This window comes from Platalea leucorodia (genome assembly GCF_965183815.1).
Source record: "Platalea leucorodia genome assembly, contig: HAP1_HAP1_SCAFFOLD_75, whole genome shotgun sequence".
Lineage (NCBI taxonomy): Eukaryota > Metazoa > Chordata > Aves > Pelecaniformes > Threskiornithidae > Platalea > Platalea leucorodia.
Genome location: NW_028121443.1, coordinates 408,097 through 432,855, shown reverse-complemented (window position 1 = coordinate 432,855; position 24,759 = coordinate 408,097). Strand labels below are relative to the sequence as shown.

The 24,759-nt window shown below is 50.8% G+C and overlaps 2 protein-coding genes across 2 annotated transcripts; one reads left to right on the top strand and one right to left on the bottom strand.

Annotated features, from left to right (window-relative positions):
• Positions 1–2,493: 2,493 nt before the first annotated feature.
• LOC309603400 (olfactory receptor 14A16-like) lies at positions 2,494–11,088 on the bottom strand (the record flags this gene model as incomplete). The annotated part of the gene is made up of 3 exons (XM_082338257.1): positions 2,494–2,514; positions 9,391–10,094; positions 10,989–11,088. The coding sequence occupies 3 exons, from the start codon at positions 11,086–11,088 to the stop codon at positions 2,494–2,496; spliced, it is 825 nt and encodes a 274-aa protein (XP_082194383.1).
• A 5,451-nt stretch (positions 11,089–16,539) lies between these two features.
• On the top strand, positions 16,540–23,133 carry LOC309603399 (olfactory receptor 6J1-like; the record flags this gene model as incomplete). Its single annotated transcript, XM_082338256.1, has 2 exons — positions 16,540–17,178; positions 23,074–23,133. The coding sequence occupies 2 exons, from the start codon at positions 16,540–16,542 to the stop codon at positions 23,131–23,133; spliced, it is 699 nt and encodes a 232-aa protein (XP_082194382.1).
• Between the last annotated feature and the right edge of the window lie 1,626 nt (positions 23,134–24,759).

Genomic DNA, 24,759 nt, shown 5'->3' with positions numbered 1-24,759 from the left:
CCTTCCTACTGTTACACTCAGTGGTGTGGGGAGGGTGAGGATTCAAGTGCAGCTCAGACAGCAACGCTGCGTGTGCTGTCATGCACATATGGCCATGGAGGAAAAGCATCCAGCTCGCACCCTGTTCACCTGTGGGGCTCTGGGTGCTGCAGTGTGTGTGGCTGGCAGTGATCTCACCCTCCCTTCAGGACATAACAAATTCAGGTCAGTTGACTCTGTCCTTGGGAGGTCCTGCTGGGCTGCAGGCTGCCCTCCCGGAGGGCACAGCTCTCCCGGGGCATCTCTGTGTTATGCAGGAGCCCCATGGAGAAGACACCTCGGTGCTAAGGCCATTGAAATGCTGGTGGGTGGCTGCATGTGGGCAGCTGTCATGAGCCCTCTGTGCCCCTGGTTGGGAGGGCAGAGCTGAGATCCTCCTCAGGTGCGATGAGATGGGGTGAGGGGTTTGGAGATCTGCACTAGGAAACTGGATTCTTCTGCTCCCAGCAGTGGCCTCTTTCTTTTGGGGGAACACCCGAGTGCATTAGTCCTCCAGGTGGAAGAGCTGCCAGCACAGGGCAGCTGAGAGCAGGGCTGATGGACAGAGCGGCTGTCCTCACTCTGCACTAAGGGACAGTCCCTGTGCCCAATCTCAGCACCCACAAGGTTTCCCTTGCAGTGCAGCAGAAATGCCAGGCATTGCTGCATTCAAACCACTCCTCAGCTGTGCTGGGGCAACTAGAGCAGAAGGCACAACCCAAACTCCCCACAGCTCTGCTCTGCAGTCAGGTGACTTGGGAGCCACAATGCTGAGAAGCTCTTTGATATCAGTATTGGATTTAATCTGAGATCACCCCATGTTCCTATTTACCTGTTGCTGTAGGGCAGGACTGACTCCTGCAGAGCCCCCAGCAGAGCCTGCTGCTCCCTGTGGCATCCTCAGCCAGCCCCAACCGGAGCTCACCAAAGGTCTTCGTGAAAAGTGAAAGGCAGTTTGGGGGATTTCTATGAAAAGTGAATAGCTTTTTTTCAAAGTAGTCTGCCCTAACTTCTCCCTTCCTTTACCTCCTTGAACAGATCCCCAAGCGCAGAGGGATAAAATGTCCAACAGCAGCTCCATCACCGAGTTCCTCCTCCTGGCCTTTGCAGACACACGGGAGCTGCAGCTCTTGCACTTCTGGCTCTTCCTGGGCATCTACCTGGCTGCCCTCCTGGGCAACGGCCTCATCATCACCGCCATAGCCTGTGATCACTGCCTCCACACCCCCATGTACTTCTTCCTCCTCAACATTTCTTTTCTTGACCTGAGCTCCGTCTCCACCACTGTCCCCAAATCCATGGCCAATTCCCTCTGGAACACCAGGGCCATTTCCTATGCAGGATGTGCTGCTCAGCTCTTTCTGTTTGTCTTTTTGATGTCAGCAGAATTGTATCTTCTCACCATCATGGCCTATGACCGCTACGTGGCCATCTGCAAACCCCTGCACTACGGGACCCTCCTGGGCAGCAGAGCTTGTGTCCACATGGCAGCAGCTGCCTGGGGCACTGGGTTTCTCAGTGCTGTGCTGCATTCTGCCAATACATTTTCACTCCCCCTCTGCCAAGGCAATGCTGTGGACCAGTTCTTCTATGAAATCCCCCACATCCTCAAGCTTTCTTGCTCCGATGACTACCTCAGGGAAGTTGGGCTTTTTGTGGTTAGTGTCTTTGTGGAATTTGGGTTTTTTGTTTTCATTGTGCTGTCCTATGTGCAGATCTTCAGGGCCATGCTGAAGATTCCTTCTGAGCAGGGATGCCACAAAGCCTTTTCCACGTGCCTCCCTCACCTGGCTGTGGTCTCCCTGTATGTCAGTACTGGCACATTTGCCTACCTGAAGCCCCCCTCCATCTCCTTCCTATCCCTGGATCTGGTGGTGGCAGTTTTGTACTCGGTGGTGCCTCCTGCAGTGAATCCCCTCATCTACAGCCTGAGGAACCAGGACCTCAAGGATACCTTATGGAAACTGATCCAATGGGTGCTGTTTCTCTGAAAATAACCTGCATCCCCTGCTCTGCACATTTCCCAGATTTTATCTTAGGCCATGAGTCTATTTTTTTCTCTCATGATAATTCTATTTAGAAATAATCCTTCTGTGGAGGTTTCATTCTGTTGAGTCTGACCCATGCACAACACTGTGTCACATGTGATGTGTCAGATAGCAGCTCTTCAATAAAAAGGGATCTCCTGGGTAAAGAACCTTGGGTTCCATTGGTTCAGAAGTTCTGATTTTAAAAGAGCTCTTCTTGGTACTCAATGGCAATGGAGATGGTCCATGAGCTCCTCATTAAGTCCTCAGATTGCTTCACGTATGACAGGACTGATGGTATGTACCAGAGTCTCTGGAAATGAATTTGGAGGGGCGAGGAGAGGATTGAGACTGCAAGACACCTGAGGACTGCCTGGGGACCCCCAGGGCCAGGACGCTGGTGCAGTCCTGGGGAGTGGGGCTGGTGGCAGCAGAGGAGGGGGAAAATTCAGTCGGGCTTGGGGATAACCTACAAGATGAATTGAGGAGAGACAGAGAGTGCCTAGCCTCTGCTTCCTCATGCCCTTTTGGCCAGCAGCAGCCCTGGGGCTGATGGGGAGCCTGAACTCCACTGTCTGCCCCCCAGCAGCTGCTATGCCCTTCAGAGGGGTTGGGGCTGTGGGGTGAGTGCCCAGAACTCTGCAGCAGCCTGCGCTGGGCAGTGCCATGGAGCCAGCCCAGGCTGGACTGCTCTGCTGGGCTGGGCTGGGCTGGGGAGAGGGCAGGGGAGGTGGGGAGAGGTGGGGAGGGTCTGGGCTGGGCTGGAAAGAGCGCGGGAGAGAAAAACACCAATGCAGAGCTAAGGTGTGTGAGTGTGCAGGGTAGGGGCAGCCAGCACTCCCAGTGCAGAGCCAGGTGTTATGGTGAGGGAAGCAAGGCATCAAGGTGCAGAAGAGAGGGACCTGGTCTGCGCCATGTTCCCTGAACACCCCAGGGAAGCTACCCCAGGAAAATTTGTCCCAGACCAGTCCCACCCACCGGCCATTTCCATCTCTGGCCATACATCCCAGCTCTGAGGAAGGAGCTTTGCTGCATGGTCACTGACATCGTCCTCTGGGGCTCAGTGATACCCAGCTCCACTGCCATTATTCATCAAAAGGAAACGAGTTACCTCCTGACACTCATTACACACCAAGTCCCACAGCTCTTGCCACAGTTGGTCTCTCAGCCAAGCCCATTCTCAGACAGCTCCAGCTAGATCAGCTGCTCATGGCCTGGTTATGACAAATATTGAACATTTCCATTGAGTGAGATCCGAAGTCAGAGGACTGGTTTAACTTCTGTTTACAACCCAAAGCACCCCATGCTCTGCAGATATCTCATTGCCTTATCTCTGTCCAGAAACTTCCTCATTTCAGCATCTGACCATTGCCTATTATTCTCCTGCCAAGCAATATGGGTACAAGACTGGTTTCATATTCCTGAAAACCTCCCCATGGGGACTGGCAGGTCACTGTAAGGTTCTCAATGCCTTCCCTTCTGCAGGCTGAACGAGGCCCTTTCCTCCACTTTCTCCTCCCAGGCAAGTGCTCTAGGCCCTGAGCAGCTCGATGACTCTCCACTCAACTCCCTGCCAGTTACCAACACCTCCCTTGCTGTGCTGGTGATCTCTGGCCAAGAGCCCAGCAGCCCCACAGGCGCTCCCTCCCTCCTCCCCTTCCCCAGTGGGGGCCCAAAAATGGACACGGTTGTGTACAGGTGGTCTAAGGAGCGATGAGCAGGGGGAGACAATCACTGCCCTCACTCTTTTGGTGAGACTCCAGGATGCTGCTGGCTGCCTTGGCTACCAGGTCTCACTGCTGGGTCATGTTTTGCCTTCTGTCCCCCAGCACCACCAGGGCCTTTTCCACAGAGCTGCTCCCCAGCCAGGCTGTCCCCAGCCCCTGCAACTGCAGGCTGTTAGGCTCTCCCAGGCACAGGACCTGTTCTTTGTCCTTCTTCTGTCTCCTGAAGTTCCTGACAGGACAGTCCTTCTGCCTGTCAGGTTTGCCCTGAATGGCATCCCTAGGGCACAGGAACGGTCCTCCCAATTTAGTGCCATCGACAAACATGGTGACAGTTGCCTCCTCTGGGTCATGGATACAGGTGTTAAACTGCACAGGGCTCAGGAGAGGCCCCTGTGCTGCCCCACAATGCCCCAGTATGGCCCACTGGCCTCCAGGTAGGGTATGACCCCTTCTCCACTGCTCTCTCAGCCTCATCCTCCAACTGGTGTTTCACCCATCTCTTTGTTGACCCATCCAGACTGTAATGGCCCAATGTGGGTACGAGGCTATCGAGAGAGACCATGCCAAAAGTCTTGCTGGAGTGGAGGTAAAGGACATCCACTGTTCTCCCCTCGTGCATAAAAGCAGTTCCTTCATCAGGAAGGCCATCAGGTTGGTGAGGCATGATTTATCCTTGGCTAATCCATGCTGACTGCATTTGGACACCTTCTGCTCTTTGAGGTGCCCAGCAATGTCACCGAAGAGCACTCATGGGAAGGCTCGCTCCTCCCCCAAGTGAGCTTGTACAGCCTGGGCTTCCCGGGGCTGCACTTTTGGCCTCTTTCAACGATGGGTGCAACATTGGCTTGTCCTCACTCCCAAGAGACCTCTACCAATCCTGTGACCTTTCAAAAGGGATATTCCAAAGAAATATCAATCTTCCAGTGTCACTTCATTACCACTGTTCTGCCTGTTATACAGTGTATTGAATTTATATTCAAATTAAGATTAAATTTAAAATACTAAATAAAATAAAAATTATTTCTGCTAATTTAATTTCTGTCTTTCATATGTTTTCACCTCTCTTGATAGAAGAACCTTTTCTAATGTCATCTTTTCAGATGCAGACTGCCTAGACAAAAGCCCATTCCCTTATTCTCCAGGTTTCCCCTCCCCTTACTCTTTGTTCATTCAGATTCCTCTCACCCATCCAGTTGCTGCTTTGACATCAGGGACTTAAAAGTTTGCCTGTCTTGCAGCAGTCTAATTGTCTCCTTAACCAACTCTTTAATTATGTTTATATCTATCTTTTTCACTCTGCCTACGTGAAATAGTTCTCCTAAGATTATCCCCTGTAGAAAGGCAACCTCATTAGAGGCAGCTTGTACTTAGCAGATGCTTGCAGAGTCTGTTTTCTTTATGGAACTTGACCATGCTTGACTTTTCCTTTGCTTGCAAATAGGAAAAACCCTTCTGTGCCTGTGTGCAGCCAGGTCTCTAAGGACAGCAGGGGGGAGATGGTGCAAAGGAGCTGTACCATCCAGCTGCAGAGTTGAGTGGAGAAGTCTGCTGTAAGGAAGGGTCCCAGGTGGGCAAGGAGAGAAATGGTGGGGTTGGGGAGGTGAGGTGGGAGGTTGTCAGAGCTCAAGGGACAGCTTCTCCTACCAGTCCAGACTTCCTGAGGAGACACTCAGCAGCAATATCTATTGGAGAATGCTGCCGTCACCTCTTCTCTAAACTGAAAAGTAATAAACTACACCCTTGGAAATAAAACCTCACTTTTATTAGAAGCTCTTTGAAATCTTTCCCCATAACTACGCTAGGAAACAGCTCCAATTATCTGTACAACTCTTGAAGACTTGAAGGAAATGACAGGAAGAGACATAGCTCGTTAGGGCTTGCTTTATTTTAATGAGCCCCATGGTGTATTTGGTGCCAAGTCCTTGAACCTCAGGCACTGAGAGGAGATTGCACAAACCTCTGAAAGAGTCAACCTCAAAAGCAAAACCCAAAGTACCTTGAAGTATTCATAAGCCCCACTGAGGGCCATTACTGGCAAAGCCTCCCCAGGGACTCGTTAGAGCAGAGAATTGGAGGCCATGGTTGCAGGCAGGCAAAGGGAAGGTGCAGGCAGCTCAGCTGCTGAGGAAACCCTGGCTTTGTTTTATGAAGCAGCAAGGCCAAGCTCTGACCCCCAGCCCCGGGGAAGGCAGGTCCTGTCCCTCACGCATTGCTCAGGGCTCTTCCTGGGGCAGTGGGATGTGGGGGGGTGATGCTGAGTGCAGGACAAGGCTATGACAGCTCCCAGCCTTACTGGGGGTGTGCAAGGAGGCAATGAGGCTCCCCACTGCCTTAGGACAACATGTCTCCTCATAGACCTTGGTGGCAGAGACGATTGCCACAGTTAAAGGGAACAGCCTTGGGTTCTCTTGGCCACTTCCAGCCTTGCTAGTGCTCTTTGCCATCTCCACCACAGCTTGTCCTACGCTGTCCCACAGCTGCTTCTTTTGCCCTGCAGGCTGCAGACACCCATCTCACTTCCTCACCTTACTCTCACCCTGCCATTTCCCTACATTCAGTGATGGCTGTCCACCCTCACACTCTGTTCCTTCAAACACCAGGAGATGGACTGATCTCATAATCCTTCTGGAGGACTTCATCTACCACAGCACCACCCTCTGAGTGACATTTATTCCTCCTCATGTCCAGTCTCCACCATCCAAGCTGCACTGTGTGGCCCTGTTTCTCTCTCCTGCTCTTTCCTACATCCAAGGAAAGTTCCAGCATCTGGGAAAACACCCTTGTAAACAGGCATCCAAACCCATCAGCCTTCTTGTCGCCCTTCATCTGACCAGACAGAAGTAACCTTACCATGATCTTCCAAGGCTGCGAGCCTTTCTGCTTCTCGGATAGACATGACCAAGCTGCGTGCCTGCAGCTGTCCCATCCTCTACTCAGGCAGAAGAGACATGACAGCCAAAATACAAGCCCCCTTCCTGGAGTGAGCCTAGGTCCTTCTGCAGAGGGGGTGTCCCAGCCAATGTGCCAACCAGGTGCCTTCTGCTGGCCTGTCAGGGACACTGGCAGAGGTGAGTTTAGAAGCACATATCCCAGCCATGAGTCAAGGGCTGACCTATCGGCTGTTTCAGGAAGAAGTGACCTCACAGTCCCTTTCCCAGACACATTCCTGCTGTTGGCCTCTCACCTCCAGAGCCAGAAGTGACTTCACAGCCCCCTTCACAGCCATTGGCTTCCTAATGGATTATGAGTTCCTGAGACAGAACTGACCACATGATACCGTATCCAGCCATCACCCTTCAGCAAGCAGATAGATGTACGTGAGCAGATAAAAGTAATCTTGTTTAATCATATTTATCTAATAGATTTCCTACCAACCATTTGAGCAGAGAAACGTTCCTCAGAGGAACGTTGTATTTATATTGGTGCATTATATGCCTCTACTTTTGCCTCTCTGTTTCTCCTTCCTCTGTCTCTTCTGTCTTCAAAAAGCTCTCCAAGGAAAACATTCATTGAATCCTAGAATAACTCAGCTTGGAAGAGACCCCTAAACATCACCTTGTCCAGCTATCCTGCTCAAGGCAGGGTGAACCAGATGAGGTCACTCAAGGGCTCTGCCCAGTTTGGCATCATCCACAAAGGAGATGAAAAGGCACTCCGGCACATTATCCAGGCAGTTAATGAAGACACTCCAGAGTGTTGGCCCCACTGCTTGCACTGAGGGATGCCACTAGGAATGGCCACCAGGAGGACTCTACCACTGCTGACATTTGGGCTGGATCCACCAGCCACCTTCCCACCCACTATATCACCCACTTCTTCAGTCCAGATACCTGGACTGGGGACCAATCTGGCTATAAAGAGACTATGGGAAACCATGTCAAAACCCTTGCTAAGGCCCAGGAACAAAACATCCCCTTCTTTCCCCTACCCGCAGAGGTTCAGCAATGCCTTTCTTGTCCTACAAGTACCTGGAAATGGCTGCAGCAGTATTTGGCCCATCCCCTTCCTGGGGAAAGATGTAACAATGACCAGCCTGTAATTCTCCCAGTCCTTCTTGCGTTTCTTGAAGAAAGGTTTGGTGTCTGCCTTTTCCATGGACCCCAGAACCTCTCTGATGGCTCTGACACCTCTGAGGGCACAATCCAGAAAGGGTAGTGTGAGCAGACAGGAGCATTTGCAGTGAGCCTGTCCGAGGCAGGTGAGATGAATCTCCCTGGGCCAGTGGGGTTTGTTCCTGGAGTCACACACACCTGTGAGGTGCCCATATCTCAGCTGGCCTCATGCACTCCTCATACACACAGGGGTGTTCAGAGGCACGAGCCCTTCCCTTGCATGTGCGGAGGCAGGGCACTGCAGCAGGCATAATGGCTCTCTGGCCTCCTGTTGCCACTGCCAGGGGCTGGGAGGCACCTCAGCCCTGCGGTGTATCACCCTGCTCTGCATTCATCTGAGATGCCCCTCGTCATGAGGAATGGACCCAGGGACCTCGGCTCAAGGAAGCACATCCCAATGCTGCATTCGGGTGGTTTCCCAGGGGATGTTGCTCCCAACGTGAAATGACCTGGAGGCAGTGTCTGTCCCACAGGCCTCCTTGGAACCCCAAGTAATATCTGATGGCATTTCTGCTCACTGAGGTTCATTTCACATCATGTATGTGATGTGCATGCTTACATTTCCTCCGTACAATGCAAACATGGACTGCTGACCTACTCCTTTGGTGTCCTTCCATGGAGGGACAAAGAACCTCTCCGAGCTGGAGTGAGAGGCCACTGCTGGGAATGGTGGTTGCAAGGGGCTGGTCTGTGGCCATTGCCCTGGGGCACCTTGCCCAGGGTGTCAGGCAAACATGGGCACAGACCAGACCCTGCTCTGCTGGTCCTTCAAGTCTTTCACAGGAGGCCTGGCTGTGCAAGGGACACTGCTGTGTGCCCCAGCCCTGCACACTCACACACATTAGATGTTGACTAGTGTTTTCCTCCCCAGGGCACTTTCTTGAGCTTGTTCTTGACAGCAACTCTGAAAGAAGACCTAAGCCTTCAGGCACTGCCCTGAGGAGATCACCCTTCTTTATGGAAGCGCTGTTATGGAGGCCAGCTCTGTCATGGAAGTGCCCATTGGGACCAAGCTGCCAGAGCACTCAGGGCTGACACCAACACAAGGGATCAGAAGGAGAGTGTGGAAGTGGCAAGAGAACAGCTCGTGCTCCCTGGCAGTGCCGCCATGCCGGGTCGCTTTTCCCCTCCACCCATGCACACAGGAACTGCCCCTGCAGCTCCACAAAGGCCTTGGAGGAAGGATGTCAGGAAAAAAATTGTTCCTGCAGGGTCCTTTATTTTGTTTAAAAACACACGGAGCATGGCTCCTCATTTACACTGCCACTCAGTCAGAAAAGAAAAGCAGACAGTGAATTAGAAAGGAGATGACAACATTATCACAATTGAGAAACCACCACAAACAACAAAAACTTCAAAGTCAGACGGGTCCTGCAATGAGTTACATTATAACTACTATGCAGAAGATGATGGGCAGTTTATTGGTTCGAAAAAACAGGCAGTCATCATTTTCCACACTGCATGCTTGAGCTGCTGGTTCCTCATGCTGTAGATGAGGCGGTTCACTGCAGGAGGCACCACTGAGTACAGCACTGCCACCACAAAGTCCAGCAGAGGGGAGGAGATGAAGGGGGGCTTCAGGTAGGCAAACATGCCAGTGCCGAGAAACAGGGAGACCACGGCCAGGTGAGGGAGGCACATGGAAAAGGCTTTGTGGCGTCCCTGCTCAGAGGGGATCCTCAGCACGGCCCTGAAGATCTGCACATAGGAGAGCACAATGAAAACAAAACATCCCAAAAAAAGAAAACCACTACCCACAAGAAGCCCAGCTTCCCTGAGGTAGGAGTGTGAGCAGGAGAGCTTAAGGATCTGAGGGATTTCACAGAAGAACTGGTCCACACTATTGCCCTTGCAGAGGGGGAGTGAAAATGTATTCACAGTGTGCAAGAGAGCATTGAGAAACCCAGTGTCCCAGGCAGCTGCTGCCATGTGGACACAAGCTCTGCTGCCCAGGAGGGTCCCATAGTGCAGGGGTTTGCAGATGGCCACGTAGCGGTCATAGGCCATGATGGTGAGGAGACAAAACTCTGCTGACATCAAAAATACAAACAGAAAGAGCTGGGCAGCACATCCTGCGTAGGAGGTGGCCCTGGTGTTCCAGAGGGAATTGGCCATGGATTTGGGGAGAGTGGTGGAAATGGAGCCCATGTTGAGAACAGAGAGGTTGAGGAGGAAGAAGTACATGGGGGTGTGGAGGCGGTGGTCACAGGCTACGGCGGTGATGATGAGGCCGTTGCCCAGGATGGCAGCCAGGCAGATGCCCAGGAAGAGCCAGAAGTGCAGGAGCTGCAGCTCCCGCCTGTCTGCGAATGCCAGGAGGAGGAACTGGGTGATGGAGCTGCTGTTGGCCATTTGCTGTCTATGGGCATGGGCACTGTAATAGGAGGAAAAGACAGTGTCAAGTTAGGGAAGACTTCTCTGAGCAAAATCAAAGCCATTTCTCATACACCCTCGCCCTGCTACATGCAGACACCATTTTCCTTTTCAAGGAGACCTTCCTTCAGCTCTGCGGCTGGAGCCCTGGTTGGTGTTGGCTGAATGTGCCATGAGGAGCAGGGGCTCTGCCCACTGGCTGCCGAGAGGTCAGCCCTGCTCTGCAGCAGTGGGTTCATGGGAAGAGTGGGGGCAGGGGCCAGTCCTGGTGTTCGACCTTCTCTCATGAAACTGCTCCTAGTGCAGAAGGGGTGTCAGCATCTGCACTCCCAGTGATGAGGAACTGAGGTGGCAGAAGGCAGGTTGAGAGGTTTGGGGTTTTTCATATCTCCTCCTCCCCTCCCACCCTGGGGAGTGTTCTTGGATGTCAGAAAGGCTCAGCATTTGTGCTTCACTCAAGGAGAACAGAGGGAGTCCTGCGAGGCAAGAGGAGCGCCTGTGGCTTAGTGCAGAGGGAGGGGAGCTGGTCTGTCCCTCCATCTGGCTCCCAGCTGCCCTGGGCTTGCAGCTTTCTGAGGTGGAGGGTGATCACACTCCCATATTACCCTGAAAAGCCACCAAGCACTGCTGTGAGCAGAGGGATCCACCTCAGACCTCTAAATGTCTCACCCTTTCCTAAGGTCTCAGCACCCCACTTCTAGCCCAGGACACACATGGCTCATTCCACAAACCCATCAGCATCTTCTCTGTCGTAGCATCTCTGCGCTTCTCCATGTGGCCTTCAGATAACACAAAGGTGCTATATGGCAGGTTTTCATCCTGCTTCCACATCTTGGAAGGAATCCTCAAGGAGATAGCCAAGGGTCCTAATGATGGTATTTGAGTAAGGGAGATTCAGCTCATTCCCCAGCCCCACATACTGCATTGCCCACAGCCCCACAGGTTGGATGAAAGTTGGGACATGTGTTCCTATGGACACAAATGCATGAAAGGACCCACAAGATCCACCTGTGACTTTGCAGCTAAAAATTCCCATCCCCGGAGAACCTGACAGCAAGGAGACAACAATAGCAATTACACAGACCAGTGGAGGAACAAGGCAAAACACAGTGAGGATCTGGCTGAGAGAGGCCAGGGCAGAGGCATTGGGGCACTCAGACAGCGTTCCCCTTCCCCAGCTGTGCACGCCACCTCCCAGACACCACCATTGCCGGGCAGCTGCTCTCAGCCCCTGCGCTCTGCAGAGGGAACTGGGCCCGTGGCTGGAGAGCTGCACCACGGCTCTGCTGGAGCTCTGGCTGCAGAGGAGGTGGTTCACGCCTTGAAGCCCCCAGCCCTGAGGGCAGAGGCTTTGGTGGGTGGGAGAGGAGGCAAGGGGGCTTGCTCAGAGGAAGGGGTCTGCATTGGAGGGGATCAAATGGAGGTTTCTGCGTTCTGCCTCTTACAGTACTTCTCGTTTTAGTTTCCTCTCATTCCCAGATCATATTCCTGCTGCCTGGAGATTTTCCTCCCGGGAGGTGTTTCCCTATCCAGAAACCCATCTGCATTGCCCTGTAGCCAGAGACTTACCGTGTCAAGGGCTGTGAGGATCTCTTCCGCAGTGAGCTCTCACCTGTCCTCCCATGCCAGATTGCCTTTAACCTCTCTGTTACTTATCTCCTCACCCACTGGTGCCTGCAGGCAGTGCCCTCAGCCCTGCCGCATTTTGCAGAGGAGCTGCTCCTGGGCAGAGCTGTCTCTCTGCAGCACTGCCTGGTTGCCAGCAGCTCCCTCCATCCCAGGAGCCCAGCCCAGCTCAGCAGCAGAGGCCCAGCCCAAGGCACCACTTTCTCTGCCCCTCTGGGCTCCCTCCAGGTGTCCCTGGGGCTCCTGGGAAACCTGCTGTGAAAGAGACTGAAGCAATAACTTGTGGTCCCTCTCCCACCTCTGGAGAGATACTTCTTTCCAGCAATGTAATTTCTCCTATCAGAGAGAGAACTGGGCATGAGAATCACCGTTCCTTACTTCTGGTATGGGACAGAAAACCTGGACAGTGACAGAGCTCCTTTACCCTTGCTGAGGGAAGAGATTCAGCTGAGTCAACTGAGGCTTCTCATCCTTTGTTTGTAGTCCTGGGGCTGGAAGGGACCTCAGCTCTCATCTATGGCTGCCACAAACCCACAGGAGGTGGGATTCCTCTTGCATCCGTTCAAGTGGACACAAAACAGGAACCTGCTGCCTGGGAGCCTCTTGTCTCAGCTCCCATGGTAATTGCTGGGGATGGAGGCAAGGAGTGAGCTGTTCAGACTCAAACACCTGGTAACAGCTGAGGTGTCAGAGGTGGTCCAAGATATGTGCAGGTAACTGCAAGCTGTAATGCAGCGGTTCACAGAGAGGGAAGCATCTGGAGGCATCATCTTTGAGCTTAGAGGGGACTTCCTTTGGCCAACAGCAGATGCCCATGTTTAGGACATCTGAACTTTTCCCTACTCCTTATGTTCAGGGCAGCCTATTGAGGTAGTCAGGGGGGCAGATGTAGCCATTGCCATAGCCATCAGCCATCTTCTCTATCAGCTGCATATACTAGATCACCATGGACTGTAATGGCAGAAGTCTCATGGACATCCCTACCTTGCCTAACCTAATTCAGGGCAGCTACTCAACGGCCCAATACAGGCCTGTAGTGCTATGCGAGATGTCAGGGCTCTCCAGCACAACTGCATGTTTGACACCATTTGACTCTGTTTCCCACAGCATTCTTCCGGAGAAACTGTCTGCTCATGGCTTGGACATGCTTACTCTCTGCTGGGTAAAAAACTGTCTGGAAGGCCAGGCCCAAAGAGTAGAGGTGAATGGAGATCAATCCAGTTTGCAGCTGGTTACAAGTGGTGTTCCCCAGGGCTCAGTATTGGCACCAGTTCTGTTTATTATCTTTATCAATGATCTGGATGAGGGGATCGAGTGCACCCTCAGTCAGTTTGCAGACAACACCAAGTTGGGTGGGAGTGTTGATCTGCTGGAGGGTAGGAAGGCCCTACAGAGGGATCTGGACAGGCTGGATCGATGGCCTGAGGCCAACTGTAGGAGGTCCAACAGGGCTAAGTCTCGGGTCCTGCATTTGGGTCCTGAGTGATGGACGCTCATGGGCCCCTCATCCCTGCAATCTGGCCTCACACAGAAGAGCAGCCACCCTGCTTGTGAATTAACCATCACCCTCGGTGGTGCACCTGGTTTCACTCTTCCAGTCCAGGTGGATGTGTGTAATATGGACAATTACTCACATCACACTCTCTGCATTCTTCACTTCCCCCTACTGCCAATCCTTTGCAAACAAAGTGCTATGGTCAAAATGGGTCTCAAGGTGTGGGAAGACTGGCTAAACATCTCTGTGTGCCAGCTCGTCACAAAGTGGCGCGTTGGCTGGAAGTGCAAAGACATGGGTCCACCTTTCCTGGAAGACTTGTGAGGAAATGGAGGGAGCAGTGGGTTCTATCAGCCCCTGCTCTACACCCCCTGCCTGCACTGGGAAAGGAAGAAAGGGGTTGAAAGGAGAAGTGATCTGGGGCCCAGCTTAGACAAGTGCAGGGTCATCCAGTCCACTGTGAAGTCGGGAGATCAGGAAGAAATCCATGGGCAGAGGTTTGTGCTCTGCCAGACAGTGCCAGAGGATGGGGCTGGCCTGCCAACATGGAGTGCAAAGGAGGTCCTATTTTCATGAGCCCTGTGGAGAAAAGAGGACTAAGAGCCTGTCTGTACTCAGGGAGGAGGAAAGTCTTCTTCAATACCATCAAGAAGGAGACTCCCAAAGCCTTGAAGAATGAGATTCCTCTCTCTCAGCTTTAGAGGAACAATTCCACCCAAAGAGAGATACCTTGTCCTATTTCAGATGCACTACGATGGGCAGAGAGGCCTTCACAATGTTGCCAGTTTTAGCACCAAACCCTCAGGACATCAGCTTTCTTCTGGACTGGAAGGAGACAGTCAGGTGGCCCTTAGACAGCAATGAATGATCTCTGCAAATCTCCCAGAGGTCTGCAATGAAGAGGCCAGGTGTCAATTGGTCAGTCAGGGCTCCCCTTGCAAGGGCAGAAGAGGAATCGACTCCTCTCCTCTACCTTTAGAAATCCATTTCTGCAATAAGTTGAACTGTGTCCTGAACTTCATTGGCAAACCCAAGGAAAACTAAGGAGATTACTCTGACACTAAAACCCACGTATCCTTTAGGTGTCCAACATTGTAAAGACAAGGCAGGTGGCATGGAAGTCACTCAACAGAAGCTGCTTTCAGGGTTTACATCTCTTGACAGCACCTTTTAAGATTTGGTGCTTCTCCCTCACAGAATACTTCACAGAATGGATCTTGACTTCTGCAGGGATTAGGTCACCGAGCTGCCAGCTATCATTGTCATTAATCTCCCCTCACCCTCTCAGAGCTGCTCTGCTGAGGAACCCTTTAGCACCCAAGGCCATGACTCCTCAGGGAACGTACCGAAGGCCTTAGAAATGTTCTCCACAAAAGGGGAAGAAAAATTGGAGACTCCTTCAGTCTGGAGGAAGTGCCTCAGCACAAATGGCATTCCCAGCTGACCCACAAAGGCTTTACAAGAGCCTTGAAAGGAGCCCTGATAGACTGTTCTTTAGGGGTTGTGGGAAGAAAGGAGATGGTGCTTCACACAAAGTCTGCTGGGCTTCTCTTTCCCCCCGCTAATGCTCCCAGCACATCATAGATTCATGTCAGTGGTTTGTCACATTTCACCTCGATTTTCATTGATTTGGCTGTTTTTTAATTCCTGGCCTGCCTGCCTTCTTACCTGCTACCCTCCTTTGATATTCCTCCTTTCCCTGTGATATTTCTTGGGAAGCGAGACCTGTGTCAGGATCTCTGCCCCTTCCTTTGATGTGGGCTTGTTGGCCCATCTCAGCTAAGCTGCACAGAGCCGGATGGGTCTGAGGTTTTCAGGCTTGTGTAGGTTTCGTGAGCAAAACCAGCAGGACAGGAAGGAGATGGCCCGCATAGGGGAAGGCTGTTTGGAAAGAAGTGCTGCACCAAGAATTCAAACTTTCCAAGCCCTCAGATAATAAATTCTTGACTTGGTAAGGATGAACTCCTTACCAAACCAGGCTTCGTTCCACAGGAAAGAAAAGAAAAACAGAAAAAGAAACAAAACCCCAAACACCACAGGAGAGAGAAGGCTCAGTCTCTCATTAGTTTATTTAGTTTCTTTATTTGTTTGCTTTACAAGGTAATTTTTATCCCCCAACTGAATGAATTTCCCTTCTCCGCCTCCCTCCCCCCCCCATCTTTTTAAATCTCGTTATGCTATTAGGTTTTTCCTTTATTTGTTCCCTTCTTCTCTGCTGCTTTTCAAATTTTCTTTTCTTTTTCCCTCTGACAGCCAGAAAGGTTTATCAAAACTGTTTTTCAACAAGAAATTTGCAGTGACAGAGGAGGAATCTGTTTATAAAGCTTTCTGTTCTACCCGACAAAGTTCAAGCTTGGATGGAAGGACAGTCCTGAAAATGGAATAGTTTTAAACACGGGATGTTTGTCTTCTCCCTCTTTGGCTCTGGTTTTCCCTGAAAACCAAACCTTTCCCAGGGAATAAAACTTTCCTCTTCTCTCACTCGCCTTCTTACCTTTCCTTCCCAGACGCCTCTGCATTTGTCACCATCTTCATGCCGCCTTCTCTCTGCTTCTGTCCTAATCAGAAGGTTAAAGGCACTTGGCTGAGCTGTTTTATCTTGCACTAGAATGCATTGTAGCTCATCCTAAAGGATATCTTTAAATAGATTAGAATAAAACCGGTTGAGAAACGTCTGTTTTTTCCCCACTGACTGTAAAGGGACTGTTGGGTAAAGACCTCAAATACCATAACTTGCATTGTGTTTATAGTGGATTCTTGCTCTAACCCCCATACTACGTTTGCTCCTAGTGCATAAAATGGGTCCTTCTTGCTCTAGCTTGATTCTTCTCTCCTCTCTTCTGTTTTCCTTCCAGCCTTTGCGTGAATGTCTCCGTGAATGCCTTTTCTCATCCTTCTACATTCTTTCGCTCTGTCTCATCTTCTTGTAACCTCCTCAGGCATTGTTTCCTCCACTGACCATCTGCCCTTGCTCACTGCAGCTCCGATGCAGAAATGTTGAACCACACAACTGTCACAGAGTTCCTTCTCTTGGGCTTCCCCTCCCACCACCATCAGCAGTGCCTAATGGCAATCCCTCTCCTGCTTCGGACCTGGTGATCTTAGTGGGAAACTTGCTGATCATTGCCCTCGTTCTGCCTGAAAGAGACCTCTGCAGGCCCATGTACTTTTTCCTCTGTAACCTCTCCTGCTTGGACATCTTCATCACTACATCCATCATACCCAAAACCATAGGAAACTTGCTGATGGGCAGCAAAGCCATTTCCTTCCCAGGCTGCTTAACTCAGGGCTACTTCTACTCCCTTCTGGGCTGCATCAAGTTTGTCCTTCTGACTCTCACGTCCTATGACCGCTATGTGGCCATATGCCACCCTCTGCAGTACCCCATCCTCATGAACGGTCAGCTTTGCCTTCAGCTCCTCTTGGGCTCGTGGACTGCAGGCTTCCTGGCCACCATTGTCTCCACTGTCCTGGTTGCCAGGATGCCCTTCTGCAATGCCAATAGTATTGACCACTTCTTCTGCGACAGCGTGCTTTTGATCAAGTTGTCCTGGGCACAAACACAGATTGTTGAGCTGATCACCTTCATGGCCTCATCCATCATCCTACTTGGCTCACTGGGTGTGACAGCAATGTCCTACCTTTACATCATTAACACCATACTGAGGTTGTCCTCAGCTTCCTCACGGCACAAGGCATTCTCTACATGCTCCTCTCACTTCACCTTTGTCATCTTGGGCTACGGCAGCTGCATATCCATGTATGCCCAGCCTTCAAGTCACCACATGTCCTACAACAAGGTAGTGGCCCTTCTCAACACAGTGGTAACTCCTTTGATGAGTCCCTTTCTTTTCAGCCTGAGGAACCAGATGATGAAAGATGCTCTCAAGGCAGGCTTGAATAGAAAGGTGATCATCTTCCGGCAACGCTTTTCCACCTGAGAAGAGTTTTTGTAGGTGGATTTTGGAAGGGGACAGGGGTAGGGAGGGCAAACACATGATGATGATATATTTGCAGAAGAGAGGCCCTTCTTTCTTAGCAGTGTAAAGATTCCTGAAATGAATATCACACCAGGTTCTCTCCTGCAAGAGATCACCATAAGAAGGCCTTACCTAGCAATGCCTTTCAAATGACCTACAAGCACTTTACAAACCCTGGTGAATACCACAATGGCATTTTCTACATGTGGAAACCGAGACAGAAAGCAACAAGCAGAGGGCTTCGTCCCTCCATGGCACAGCCAATTCTCAACAAGCTTCGCCCTCCTTCAGTTCTGATGCAACTTCTCCTTGCTTCTAAATCTGGTTTCCTGATTATTTTGGTGGCAGATCTTTGTTGAACCTCTTCATCTTTAGGAAATGACAGAAAATAGGTGGAGCACAATTAAAAGAACAATAATGGCTTTATTTCTCTACCAAGTGGCGCTTACATCTCCATTAACCTCTAGGTTAGAACAAAAACATGCCTGAAATAAAGTCCAGTTTAACGGCCTCAAATTACCTCTCTTCTGCTTTGGTATAAAATCTGGAATATTGGTCAGAAATGTAGTTTTGAGTAACAAGGCAGCTGTCTGCAGATCAGGTCTAGTGAAGTAAATGTCCAGTCCTTGATGCAATGCTCCCACACCCAATACTTCAGCTGATCTAGCAAATTCAGGGGAATTAACTTATTCCAACATAGACTTTTATGACTGCAATGTCTAAAAAGATGAGTTCATTCCCTGGTCTCCTTTGACAGCGGGGAGGAAGGAGCAGTACAGAGGATGGTGTCACCTCCTCCTATAGTGGTCTATAGCACCTCAGGGGAACTGTACTTAGCACAGGCTCGGCAGCTTAACTTTTCAGTACCTAATGCCAGGTGCACTGACCCACGTGCTGGGCAACATCTGGTGATTTGCACAAGTGAGGGACTCTTGCTCAGCGGGGGCCATCCTTTGAAGACACGAGGGTTAAAACTGTACCTTAAGGTCTCTCCAAAAGTAAACAGAAACATCTCCTCTAATCGCTGTCACAGTGTTGTCATTTTGTAATTTTCCTAGATTAAGAAAGCTGGATTTTTTGACTCAGTGGAAAAAAAGAAGGCTTTGGGGAGACCATTGGAACAGCCTTCCCACACCTACCAGGAGGTGATCCGGACGAGTCAGGCTCTTCCCTGTTGTGCATGATGGGATGATGAGGGCCAATGATCAAGGTTTCCCAGAGAGGAGGTGCCATCTCCATCTTTGGTGGGTTTGAAGCCCAACGTGAATGAAGTCCTGTGCAACCTGCTGTGACCCCACAGGTGACCCTGCTGTCAGCAGGAGGTTGGACTGGAAACCTCTGGAGGTCACTTGCAGCCTGAACGATTCCGTGTTTCCAGCCACCATGGCTTTTCTCTTGAGGATTTGAGGGAAAGAACTCAGGTTCCCCATGACCATGGAAGTAAGTCAGGCATAAATATGGTCAGAGCAAGTGCAGCTTTCTTGTCCCACTCCAATCAGTCTGTTGCAGATGAAGGGCTGCTTGGCAGGTACCCCTGAACAGCCCTGGCCATGTCCTTGCCTTCACCTTGTATTTTCTTTTTCCCTCTTTTGCCCCTCCCAAGTTCTTCCCTTTGATCATGCTCATGCCCTCCCATACAAATAGTCCACCTCTGGTTACCCTTCCCTCATCAGATATGGTTTGTCTTGCTTTGTACCCTCATGTGGTGTTTCTGAGATGCCCTCCGTGGTAATACCTGTCTTGGCTTGCAACTTCATTTAACTAGTATGTCCTCATCAAGGCAGGCTCAGACTGGGCTGGATGAGGAGCAACCTCAAAGAAAAGGGCCTGGGCATTACAAGGGATGCCATAGCAGCCAGTGATGGTGCTAAACATGAACATACCCATGTGCATATTGGGCCGCACTGGGAGGAGCATGGCCATCAGACAAAGGGAGTTGTCATCCGTCTTGACTCAGCACTGGTGTGGCCACATCTGGAATAGTGTGTCCCAGTGTGGGGCTCCCCATTCTGGAGGAATGGCGAGAAACTGAAGATGATCCAGAGGTCTGCCAAGAGGGGGTTAGGGGCCATGTGTGGAGAGACTCAGAGACCTGGGCTTCTTAGGCCTAGTGAATCAGAAGATCTGGGGAGTGTGGGATCATGTAGGCTACGACAGCTTGAAAGATGCTTTCAGAGGTGGTGGCACCTGGGAAAGAGCTTGAAGAATGAAAACCAGCAAAACCTGCAGTTTGGGAGGTCCAGACTGGACATGAGGAAGAAAGAAATGTCACTCCAAGGGCAGTGCTGTGGTGCAAGAGGTCACCCAGAGGGAGTCTGGATCAGGAAATGAGTCTGTTTCAAGGAAGAGTCACCAGTGAGGACAGAGAGACATCAGTACAGGGAGGAAGCTGCTGCAGCGTGGAAACAGGTTGGGTGTCTACAGCCCGAAGAGAAACAGGTATAGGCATGGGACAGCCTAGGACAGCCTGTGGTAGAGATGGCCAAGGGTGCTGAGAAGTCCCTGACAGAACGGAGGCCTTGGTCCCCTGGGCTATGGCTGATGCCTCTGACACCAAGGCCTGTGAGGAGACACATTGTCCTCATGCCACCGGAGCCTCCTGGCCTCCTTGCACCCTGGCAGAGAGGCCAGGCAGTGTGATACCGTTGTCCTTTACTTGGCATCGCACAGCCCACATCCCAGTGCCCCAGGAAGAGCCCTGAGCCACACGTGAGGGACACAATCAAGGGTCAGGGCTTGGGTTTTGGCTTGAGAAACACATCAAGGCTTGAGAAAGAAAAAATATAATAAGAGCCGCTTGCACTCTGCCTTTGCCTGCCTGCCAGCACTGCCTCCAATTTTCTGCTCTAACGAGTCCATCGGGAGGCCTTGTCAGTAATGGCCCTCAGAGGGACCCCTTAATGCTTCAGGGTACTTTGGGTTTTGCTTCTGACTTTGACTTCTGGAAAGGTTTGTGCAAATCTCCCCTCAGTATCTCAGGCTCAAGCACTCAGCACCAAATGCACCCTGGGGCTCATTACAATGCAGAAAGCCCTACTGTGCCTTGCTGTTCCTGCACTTTTTTTCAAGTCTTCATGTCTTGTACAGCTAATTGGAGCTGTTTCAGTGGGGTAGGCAAAGAGGAAGAGTTCAGGAAAAAAAATCAGTTTTGCTTCTTAAGGGTATTTTATCTAGTTTTTCAGCCTACTGAAGAAGCAGCATGCTCCAGTGGATATTGATCTAAGATGACTCATCAGGAGGTCTGGAAGGGAAGGAAAAGTAGTCCCTTGAGGTCTGTCTGGACGACCTTGCTCCTCACCTCCCCAAGCCCACCAGTTCCCTCATCGGCCACCTGGGACTTGCATCCCTTTCCTCACGCCAGACTTCTCTACTGAGCCCTGCAGATGGATGTTACAGCTCCTTTGCACCAGCTCCCACCTGCTTTCCTTAGACAACTGGGCTGCACACAGCCACTGAAAGGTTTCTCTTCATTGCCAACAAACAAAAGTTAAACGTGATGCAATTTAATCAACTTGAAAACTCTCTCCGCAGCTCTCTGCTGAGTCCAAGCTAACGTGGCCCACCTTTCACAAGGGATTTCTGTACAAGAACACTTTTAGACAGATAAGAAAGGATAGATATAAACATACAATTAAGGTGTTGACTAAAGAGTTAATTAGACTCCTGGAAAATGGGGCAAGTCTCTTAACTCCCTAAAGCTCAAAGCAGAAACCAGAGAGTTGAGAGGCATCTGAATGACCCAAGAGGAAGCGAAGGAGGAAACCCGACAACAATGGGAAGGGCATACATCCAGACAGTCTGCTGAGAAGATGTCCTTAGGCATGGCCACTTAGGAGAGGTGGAAACACCTGAATGACGAGGGAGATGAGATACAAGATAGAGTAGTGGTAAGACAAGTCCAGGGGAAGATCAATATTTCTTCTCCTGCCATTAGTACACTTCCAGGAAATTCCTGTTCTGTCATGGTGGGAAAACACTGCCATTTCTTGAAAGTACTCCAGTGATTCAGCTGATGCAAATGTGCTTGTATATTTTTTTTTTTTCCATGGGGCCTTCAGATAACATAAAGTGCTATAGGGCAGGTTTGCATCCTGGAAGGCAGCTCACAGCTTGGAAGGACACCCCAAGGAGGTAGCCAGCTGTGCTAATGATGGCATCTGGTTAAGGGAGGGTCAGCTCATTCCCGAGCCTCACAGACTGCATTGCCCAGAGCGTCACAGGTTAGAGGAGAGCTGGGACACCTCATTGCCATAAACACACCCAAATGGGAGGACCCCCAAGATCAGTGCCTGACTCTGCAGCTGAAACTCCCATTCCCAGAGAGCCTGACATCAACACCACGAGCAGCTGAGGGAGGCAAGGAGAGAGACAGGGGGCACTCAGGAAAGCCTTTCGCTTACCCAGCACTGCACACCACCTCCCGGACAGTGACAGTGCAGGGCAGTCACCTGTGGGATATCTGAAAAGCCATGGACATGTAGTGAGCAACCCAGACTCAGACTATGTGGACTTAATCTGCATTTAACGCAAGAGGAATTCAAGGATGCTGCGAAGGTCGACTGCGGTTTGGAAGGCATGAAACAAGCAGATTAAGAGGAAGAAACTATTGGCTTGCAATGTTGAAAACAAGATATGGGAGAAGCGGGCGGTGCGTGTGAACTATTGTTATGAACGAATCAGAATATCTCTAGTAGCGCATGAACAGCATATTGCCAAACATAGTTAACCAATTAACGATAAGTTTATGCATGATTAGGAAGGCAAGAAACTATATTAACTAAGCTGTGTATGTAATAAACCGACATTTTGCTTGATCATATTGATCGTGTGCTGTGTCCGTGACTTCGGCATCAGCACACAGGCAAAGCGAAAACGAATTCATTCACTCCATGCCATTGACAGGGAAATGTTCAGCCATTTCCAGGAAAGCTTCCAGGCCTTCATCACACGTAACGGTGACTTGGGAAGACAAATGTCATAACCACAAATGTCCTCCCTTCCTATTCCTTTCCCTGGGCTTTTATTGCTGAGCGTGATACCCTGTGATATGGATTATCCCTTTGGTCATTTGAGGTGAGCTGTCCTGGCTGCGTCCCCTCCCAACTTCTTGCCCAACCCCAGCCCACTCATTGGAAGGGCAGCATGAGAAACAGGAAGAGAAGGCCTTCTTGTTGTTTAAGCACTGTTCAGCAATAGCTAAAAGAGTTTTTGGTCAGAAATCTGAAACTTGGATCCCTATGGATTGCTACAAAGACAATGAACTCCATCCCAGCCAGCCAGGGTAGGCTGGCCTTTTTGGAAGGTGTGAGAATGAGAACAATGAAGAATTTGAGAGGGGGGAAAAGGGAAGCAGTAAATTAGAGGCCAGGTATGTCATTGGGACTGTTTGGGGTGGCTGTGCTGCTGCCTTGTACTTGATGTGAATTATTTCCACAGTCAGAGGGAACCTGAGGGCTTTCCCTCATGTTGAGGACATGGAGAGGTGAGGAATGAGAGTGTCATTCAGGCTAGAAGGGACCTGGCTAGATATCTGTAGAAAACGTCCTCCTTAAAGGAGGGTCACACCAGCTTACTCATGGTTTTATCCAGATGGGTCTGAGAAACTTCCAGGGATGGAGGCAGCGCACAGCCTCTGGGGAATGGCTTCCCATGTCTGGCTGTCCTCATGTTGCAAAAGTTTCTCCCTATATTGAGCCTGACCCCCTCGTGTTTCAGCTCATTGCCTCCTGTGCTCCTGACTTGCACCATGGTGTCTTCTTGGGAACCTCACGGTAGGCAATGCAAGTCTGTTCCATCCTCCCCACAAAGCCCTCTATTCTCCAGGGTGAACAAGCCCAGCTCCCTCAGCCTCTCCTGACAGGACCTGTATGCCAACCTTGACCATCTCTGTGGCCCTCCACTGAAATTTGCAGATCCTCCAGCTTGCCAATGTCTCTCTGGCATTGCGGGCAACCAAAACCAGAGCAAGTATTCTCGATGCAGTGTCAGAAGTGCTGAGCAGAGGGAGAGAATCACTTGCCCTGGCTGTGCTCCTGCTCACACAGCCCAGGATGTTGTTGGCCATCTTTGCCGATGGCTCATCTTTTGCCTAATGGAACCCAAAGACCAGCAGACCCTTTCCTGTGGAGCTGCTACCTGCCTAGCCAGTCCCTGTCCTAGGACATTTCAGGGCCTACATCCACTTTAAGAGCAGGACTTTGGTGGAATCTTTACTGGATATCATGAGGTTTCTATGTCCTTTGGGATGGCAGCCCTGCCCTCCAGCCCTGCCCTGCTATCCTCAATGGGACTTCTTCTACAAATGGTATCAAAAAGTACTCTCTCATATCCTCCACATCATTCAAAAGATGTGAAAGAGGGCAGGTTGCAAGCTAGACCCCTGCAGGACCCTACTAGCTATATGCCTCCAGGCAGAGCACCACGCGTATACCACGCTTCTCCAAGCCCAACTACTCTCCGGCAGGGTTTTTACTCAGCTACTTATCCACCCGTGCAGCCCATAGTATCCTAACTTGGACACAAGACATTTCTGGAGGGATTATACTGAAAGCCTTGATGACTTCCAGGTAAAAGACCATCTCTGCTCTCCCTGCATCCAGCAATCCTGTCCTTTCATCACAGGAAGCAAAGAGGATGGCCAGGAACAAGCTCCCCTGGGTAAATCCAGTCCCCTTCTCTTTCAGACACTCAGAAATGGGATTCGAGTGGACACGCTCTGGGGCACAGCCTTTCATTTCCCTGCTCATCATTTGGGCATTCTGAAAAGGTGTATGCATTCTGCAGGTGCTGCCAGTGATCAGGGAGTCCCCAGAGTCTTCGTGACCTTTCAAAGATGCTGGAGAGTGGCCTGGATGTGACATTGTCCTGCTCACTCAGCTCCCTGCGATGCTGCCCCTCCTGTCCCATAGATTGGGAAGGATGGAGTTTGCTCAAGTGATCCCTGACTTGATCCCCATCCACTACTCGTTGATCTCCTCCAGAGTCCTGCCCTGAGTTACAGAGGCCTGGGAGACCTTGCTGGGAAAGACTGAGGCAAAGAGGACACACAGAATCTCACATCTATCTACACCTGCTCTTCCTAAATTCAGCAGTGGCCACACAGGATCTTTGTTTCTTCTTTAACTGTTCCTGAAGCAGTAAACACTCCTTATGGTGCCCTTCAATTGCCTTTCAAGTTTAGACTGAGTTTCGATCTGGACCCTTGCTGAGCTTGGAGGATGCTGTCCTTGAAGAGCAGGTATCCTGAGCTCTGCCACCACACCTTGGCAGTTTATACCATCAGTATAAACCATAAGCAAGCTCATATTTGCCATAAGGAACCCTGGTACCAAGTGACCAAAACACGTGTGTGCAAAGGCTTTGCTTCAGAGCAGAGACAAGGCACGGACAAAAGAGAGCTGC